Source organism: Anarrhichthys ocellatus, unplaced genomic scaffold (assembly GCF_004355925.1).
Source record: "Anarrhichthys ocellatus isolate YVR2014 unplaced genomic scaffold, GSC_Weel_1.0 scaffold740, whole genome shotgun sequence".
In the NCBI taxonomy this organism is placed as follows: domain Eukaryota; kingdom Metazoa; phylum Chordata; class Actinopteri; order Perciformes; family Anarhichadidae; genus Anarrhichthys; species Anarrhichthys ocellatus.
Window position 1 is genome coordinate 3,442 of NW_022280714.1, and position 7,598 is coordinate 11,039.

Below are 7,598 nucleotides of genomic sequence, written 5' to 3' on the forward strand. Positions count from 1 at the left end.
TTCACTAAATCTCAGAGGTACATATTGTACTCTTTACTGTACTATATCTCAGAGGTACATGTTGTACTTTTTACCTCTTCATTTACTTGATGACTTCAGTTACTTTGCAGATTCAGATTCATAATACAAAATATAATCAACAAAAAAGAAAACATTATGCTGTATTATTATAGATTAAGATAAACCTTTATTGATCCCTGGAGGCAAATTCACAAGCTACCAGCAGTATATAAAGTAATGAAAATGAGCTCCACCGTTACCATATTATGCAACATTAAACTGATGAACACATTAATGTATCAATCATTATAATCCAGATTCATTATAAACATCATTCTAAAATGGCCCGTTGTGCAAAATGAGTACTTTTACTTTTCGCACTTTCGGTATATATGTATATTCTGATGCTTTAGTACTTATACTTTAGTAAAAAGAAAAGCATGCTGGACAGAATATTTCTACACTGTGGTATTGCTACTTTTACTTGAGTACAATATCTGAGCACTTCTGCAAACAGACTGAAGACTCCTTGAAGAAGACTGAAGACATGCAGATACATTTAAATGTTACAGAGTATAAGAGCAGATGCAAAGTGTAGATAAGTCATTTTAGAAAATATAATGCTGTTTACGTAATGAGCATCTAGTACAGAAAATTAAGGGTTATTTTTATAGACTTTCCAGAAACACGTGTGGAATTAAACCGCTTTTTTTCCCCCGTTGTGTTCGTGTGGTTCCAGGTTCATGTGTGTGTGGATGTAGTCTGTGGAGCGCTGTGATGCCCCTGGAGGTCAGATGGCCGTTCCCACAATGCCCTGCTTTGGCATGGAGGATCTCCAGCTCACTGATCATGGGGATGGTGGGCTCCTATTCCTACTTCTGGACCAGTAAGATCAACCATGGATCTCCAGATGTGTAGAATGTTTGTGATAAACTGAAGGGTGAAGTTTTCCTTTACTTTAACTACTTAAACTACATCTAGCTGATCATACTTTTTACTCCTGTGAGTTTTACAATGCAGAACGTTTACTTGGAGTGGAGTATTTTCTCAGTGTTGTATAAGTAGTTTTACTTCAGTAAAAGATCAGAATACTTCTTCCACACAAGTTTTCTCTCCCTCCCAATCTTCAGAGTACATGAACTGCTTGACGGTCCACAACCACGAGGTTTTGTTGGACCTGATCGACCGGCGGCCCTCGGACACGCCCCTCATCACTCTGTCCAATCACCAGTCTTGTATGGATGACCCGCACATCTGGGGTAAGAAACAGACGCACATTCTCAAATCACACGGTCACATCAGAGAACACAGTGAAAATAATCCCGTGTTTGCGACAGGTGTGCTGAAGTTCAGACAGCTGTGGACCTTCAACAAGATGCGCTGGTGAGTTTTATCATTCCAACACCTCGTTCATTTTGCTTTTATTTTTCTGGGTAATAATCTTTCTCTGTAACCGCGCAGGTCTCCGGCAGCGTCGGACATCTGTTTCACAAAAGAGCTGCACTCCAGATTCTTCAGTCGTGGAAAGTGCGTTCCGGTCTGCAGAGGTGAGTCTCTGTTTGTGTTATTAATCCCTTAACTTTGTCTCACCGTCTGACATCATGATGTGTTCTCTGCAGGCGACGGCGTTTACCAGAAAGGGATGGACTTTATTCTGGAGAAAATGAACAGAGGAGACTGGGTGCACATTTTTCCTGAAGGTATTCCAGCTTTCCTCCTCACATTTCACTCTACTTGTAGTCGTGTCTCTTTCTCTGTAGCTGTTTGATTTAGTTTGAGTGTTGTGGAAATAACACAGACTGTAGATAAGAAGTAGACGTAGTCATCATGACGTCAGCCATCGGTTTGTGGACTGACGTTTTGAAGCCTCAAGTTTGGTGATTCGCCCGTCGCCATCTTGGCTTTTTGCAACCAGTCAACAGGAAGTGACCATATCTGGACTGAGGAGTGACGTAGAATCACTGTGTAGCCCCACCCTAAAGCATCCCCTGCTTTATGGTCTGTGTGACTCTAAATGGACCATAATGTACTAAATGAACATCATGCTGTATTGAAGAAGACTTGAAACTAGAGATTGAGACCATAAACTCATGTTTACAATGTTTACTGAGGTAATAAATGAAGAGAGAAGTAGAGTCATTTTCTCATAGACTTCTATACAACCAGAGGAGTCGCCCCCTGGTGGTCACTAGAGAGAATGCAGCTTTAACACATGAAGCATTGACTTCACTTTAAAGAACCGGAGGTTGCTGCCTGAGATAATAAACACTTCCTCTCTCCTTTTTTATGAAACAGGCAGAGTCAACATGACTGAAGAATATATACGGTTAAAGTGGGGTGAGTACAGTGCATGAGTTTGAGTGTTTGTACAGTGTGACGTTCAGCATCAGAGCTTTGTGAAGATGAACGTAGAGCGCTGGTTTTGCTGTCGTCGGTGTGAAAGTCTGATTGTGGTTCAGATCATTTCCTGTTTGTGTTTTAGGCGTTGGTCGACTCATAGCGGAGTGCTCCCTTAATCCGATTATCCTGCCGCTCTGGCATGTGGGTGAGTAAGATGACATCACCGCATGTTGCTGCTGTTTCATCACTTTATTAAAGATGGAGTCCGCTACACACAGGGAGGAAGAGAATGATGGAAAAATTAAAACATGTCTGCCTTTTGTTTGAGATCACAGTACAGAGATGAAAGACGAGGATTGACGTGCAACTAAGTTCCCACTTTCTTTTTATTGGATCACATCTCTTATTGTTGTTGAGGCAGAGCTGCACAGTATAGCCAGGTTTGTAGCAGGAACATGTTTTAAAACTGCATTTAAAGGACAAGCTTTAGATAATCCTGATCAAAACAGTTAATATGAATAGATTGTGAAATAAACAAAATGACAATATACATTCATTGCTGTCTGTATGAAATAATTCAATAAACTTTATTCTTTTGAATTGCGTTGACAGTAACAGTTTAGATGTGATGTTAAAGGCTTTGGGGTTCTGGAAGTTCTGTGTTTCGGTGAAACACCAAGAAGATCAAGTAGTCTGTTCTTCTTCTGTCTCAGGTTTGAATGACGTTCTGCCAAATGTGGCGCCCTACATTCCTCGGACCGGCAAGGTGGGACCGCTGACATCAGACTCTAGCAGTACTTTAATAAAATGTTTATTGTTGCTTTTAAAGCGGTTGTTTTTCCTTCCAGAGAATCACCGTCCTGGTGGGGAAACCGTTCAGCGTGAAAGAGCTCGTTGAATCCCTCCGAGCCGAGAACAAGAGCCAGGTGAGACGAACACTAAAGATGTCGCCATATTTCATTATGCTGCGTATGTCATGTGTTTTCATACACGTGTATCTAGAGATTGAGAAAGTTTTGTAGCAAAACTTTAGATTTAGTCGCCAGAAACATCGTCGCGCTGAATAAACAATTAATCTTTAAAGCAAAAACTCAGTTTCTCAAATGTGAATATTTTCTTGTTGTTTTTAGTCTTTTGTGATCATAAACTTAATATCTTTTGAGTTTTGATCTGTTCTTTTCTACTATTTGCTGGTGTTCTGTAGACCAAATGATTAATCAATTGAAGATTAAAATAACCGCCGAAATACAACTGGATTGGATGATTTGTCGAGGAAGTCTAGTAAAATATTGGAGAAAACAGCTTAAAGTTGCTCGTTTTGTCCGACTCTAAAACCCAACGATATTCATCACAAAGAAAATCATCAAATCCTCTCATTTCAGAAGCTGAAACTAAACTTATCAACTATCAAACTAGTCTGCGAATGATTTAGTAAATAGTTTCAGCTCCAGTTGGATTCACTGGTTATAGTTAACGAAGGCTAAAGTCCCACTCGAGGCATTCTTCAATGTGTTTTTGCATTTGGAAAAAGAAGAACGCATCTTTTCTTTACATTTTTCCTTTCAGTTGGAAATGAGGAAGACCTTGACTGACTTCATCCAGGAGGAGTTTCGGAGCCTGAAAGTCCAGGCCGAGGCCCTCCACGGACAAGTCCATACCACGTCCTGAGTCCAGAGTCCTAAGACCTGAGTCCTGGTCACTCCTCACAGCCAACAAGACCGAGGATCCTTTACCCTAAACCGAGGGTAAAACCTCTAAAACCGGACGTCCACGCACGCACGCACGCACACTTCCACACTGGACAGTTTGTGGATCACTATCGGTGGAAAAATTAACTGAGCATCCATTACTGCTGATGAGACAACTTTGTAAAAGCATGTTTTTCTTTAATTTAGCATATTCAGTCACTGGGTTTGGCTCCGATCCCGCTGCCGCCCAAAAACAGGGTTGAAACGATAGATCGATGGACGATTAATTGAATTCATACCAATCAATGCTGCGTGACCTCGAAGCAGCCAGTTGGTCCCTGAAGATTGAAAGATCTCAAGCATTTGTGTGGCGTGAAGCACATTCAGTGTCACTTAGTGAACTGTTTATTTTAGCTTCAGCGAGCTGTGCCAATGCAGGAAGTAGTTTGACCTTCATGGACTGTTCATGCAGCAGACTGGAGTCACCGATCTGCAATTCATGTTTGCAATTTTTATTACTAACTGCGATCTTTCCCGAACCTTGAAGTTACAATCTGGAAGATCTCCGTTGGGTTCTCTTTGGCGCCGCCTGTGGCGATTAGCGGTAGTTGCAGCTGTGTCTTGTCGCCTTTTAGCAAGATCGGTTCGATACGACAGCAAACACTCGTTGAGCAGCTACTTTTATCAGAAATATAGCAGAAGACAAGCATCTGTTTACATTGCAGCCAAATAAACTCAGGTGCTTTTTGATAAAGGAATCTGTCAATAATCAGCCTTTTTCTGTCCGTCGTGCCCCGAGCCACAGTCGTCTGACTTCCTGCTGCACGCGGTAATATTTAAAAAACATCCACAAACGTTCTTTGTCCACGTTGACCCTCGTGTTTCCTCTGGTTGTTTCACAATAAAAGCCAGTCAACACTTTGAATATGAGCCAGCAGCAGGAGATGTTGTGTTAGAATTAGCAGCGACTCAAACCAGCGGCTGCAGGAGAGCGAATAATCTCATGTCAACGGTAACACTGGTGCTGCACTGTTTCCTGTGGAGTCCTCCTGCTTAAGAAGGCAATTTAAAAATCCGGGGCGGGAACGGCGGACTATTAGTATTTAGATATTTTTTTCTCTTGGATACGGACACAATAGCGGTCCAGACCAGATATACATATATATTATATATATTTTATATATATATTCCAAATGATGTCACCACTAATTTAAATTGGCAGTTGATGCTATTGTACAACATTACAATATCAATATGATCATCTTCGATACTTTGACCGGCTCCAGTTGCAGTCAGAGATATTCTGTAAGACTCTTTCACATGGAACTGTTTCTTCTTTTATTTCGCTGACGGTGCGATCCTCAGGTGACTCGTTCCTTTATTTGATCTGTGAAAGCAGCACATGCGGAGCAGGTTTGTGGTATTATTGGGCCGTTAATTAAGCTCATTTACAATTATGAAGTTGGAGCGTTTGATGAATGTGTCTCACAAAAAACAGTAATAGAAAGTTCAGATAAAAGCACGAGCATGTTGGTGCAGAAATAACATTTAAAAACTGAGGATTTCATGGAACAGTATTGGTGTTGTCTGGCGTTCAGGTTGCATCAACCTGTTTGAGGAGAACTTCACTTCACACCATGAAATACTAGATCTGAGTATTTAGGGTGCTCCTCTGTGCACATGGAGGGATTTATGATCTAATGAAGGGAATCGGTCAGCGCTGTACTGGTCAACGTGTATTCATCAGAAGCAGGCATGCAGAGTGAATGATTGTTACTTTAATGGTTGTTTTACCGTCACATGTTTCACTTCTGTTCTTCACAACGTCACCGTGTTTCCTCGCTCTGTCATCGCTCTTGTACATTCAAATGAAGTCATTTCTCGGCAATAGATCATTTCTTTTAGTATTCAAAGTATTAAACCGCTAAGTTTTCTTTAGATCCTTTCGAATGCTGCCCCGTTACAGATGTACATAACTTATTTAATCACAGGCTTTTATAATGGAGATGATTTATGAATGTTATGGCCTGACTGTGATTCTTACTCTTTCCTGCTGTATGTGAACGCCAATAAATGCTCAACTTTTACACATTTTAATTGTCTTGTGAAATGTAACGCTTCCCAATCATGTCGTCGTGTCACGTGAGGATATAAATAATAATGTACTTCAGTTTAATAGAGAAGTATTTTATCATATTTTAAAACATCCTCATATGATGATAATATATATAATAATATTGATGCATTAATGTGTTCATCACTTTAATGCTGCAGCTGATCAAAGTGCAGCTAATGCTGGTTAGCTTATCTGATAACATCACAATTTATTAGTTGATTTATATTTTATTAATAATCTGTAAAGTAACTAAATGTGGAGTAAAAAGTACAACATTGGCATTAAAAATGAAAGATAAAGTATAAATACTCGAGTACAATTTGTATCGATAGTAATGGCCTCAATAAACAAATACTGTTGCAAGTAAAAGTCCTGTATTATAAATCTTAAATAAAAGTACATTAATATTGACATCAAAATAAAGTAAAAGTACTCATTATTTAGAATGGGCCATTCCATAATTATATATTATATTACTGGAATGTAGAGTAATTGTAAACATTGTTAATGAGTACTAATAATCGATCTAATGTTAGATTTAAGTTTTAAATACATAAAGTACTACCTTATACTGCGTGTGTTGCAGTATTTGATGCTGCAGTGAAAACAGAGGAGCGTCTCCTCACGTCACGTGACCTCATCTGACGTCACCTGCTGTTAAAGAGATTCTAAAGATGGCGACCACAGGGACGCTTCACCTCCGCAGCGTCTCCGCGCGTTTGACCGTTTTTCTCGCCTTGTTGAACGCGCTGGATTCGGTGAATTGCGATGAGCAGGTGCCGCTCATTCTGTGGACGAGCGCAGGGTGAGTCCCGGTGGATTAATCGCGTTTTATCGTCTCAGGAGCGGTTCAAACCGCTTTTACCTTCTAAGCTAACGGTTAGCCGAGCGTCAGTTGGTGTGTGTGTTAGGAGCGTAGCGTCGACAGTTAGCTTCTAGAATATCATTTGAATGCTGCCTCAACTGTGGTTCGTGTATGTGGTTTTATTTAAATTTAAATGAAGGAAGTAACATGATAATTTCCCGGTAATCCTCATGAGTGACAGGTGCTGTATCACCTGTCACCTGACGAGCCGTTGTCTTATTGTGTTGGGTGGATGAGCAGTTTGATTGAATTACAGAACCAACTGTAAGTTATCCACATAAAGATAGGATGAGACTGTTATTGATGTGGGGGAAGTCAGCAGCATAAGGACGGAAATAAAACTAAAATAAAGATCTAAAGGTGTACATTTTATGCTACTTTCTTCTTCTCCACTACATCTCAGAGGTAAATATTGTACTTTATGCTGTACTACATCTCAGAGGTAAATATTGTATTTTATACTGTACTACATCTCAGAGGTAAATATTGTACTTTATACTGTACTACACCTCAGAGGTAAATATTGTACTTTATACTGTACTACATCTGAGGTAAATATTGTACTTTATACTGTACTACATCTCAGAGG

General features: G+C 40.0%; 2 protein-coding genes across 2 annotated transcripts in view; both read left to right on the plus strand.

Annotated features, from left to right (window-relative positions):
• Positions 1–6,120, plus strand: part of tafazzin (tafazzin, phospholipid-lysophospholipid transacylase) — a 6,830-nt gene extending 710 nt beyond the window's left edge. Inside the window, exons 2-11 of the mRNA XM_031838465.1 lie at positions 740–886; positions 1,131–1,259; positions 1,338–1,383; positions 1,462–1,547; positions 1,620–1,700; positions 2,296–2,337; positions 2,483–2,545; positions 3,054–3,106; positions 3,189–3,266; positions 3,907–6,120. Of these exons, the coding sequence (XP_031694325.1) occupies positions 778–886; positions 1,131–1,259; positions 1,338–1,383; positions 1,462–1,547; positions 1,620–1,700; positions 2,296–2,337; positions 2,483–2,545; positions 3,054–3,106; positions 3,189–3,266; positions 3,907–4,008 (789 nt within the window). The 5' untranslated portion in view covers positions 740–777 and the 3' untranslated portion in view covers positions 4,009–6,120. The remainder of the gene's footprint in view (positions 1–739; positions 887–1,130; positions 1,260–1,337; positions 1,384–1,461; positions 1,548–1,619; positions 1,701–2,295; positions 2,338–2,482; positions 2,546–3,053; positions 3,107–3,188; positions 3,267–3,906) is intronic.
• Positions 6,121–6,800: 680 nt separating this feature from the next.
• The window catches only part of atp6ap1a (ATPase H+ transporting accessory protein 1a), a 7,476-nt gene continuing 6,678 nt past the window's right edge, over positions 6,801–7,598 (plus strand). The window contains exon 1 of the mRNA XM_031838464.1: positions 6,801–6,949. Coding sequence (XP_031694324.1) covers positions 6,819–6,949 — 131 coding nt within the window. The 5' untranslated portion in view covers positions 6,801–6,818. The remainder of the gene's footprint in view (positions 6,950–7,598) is intronic.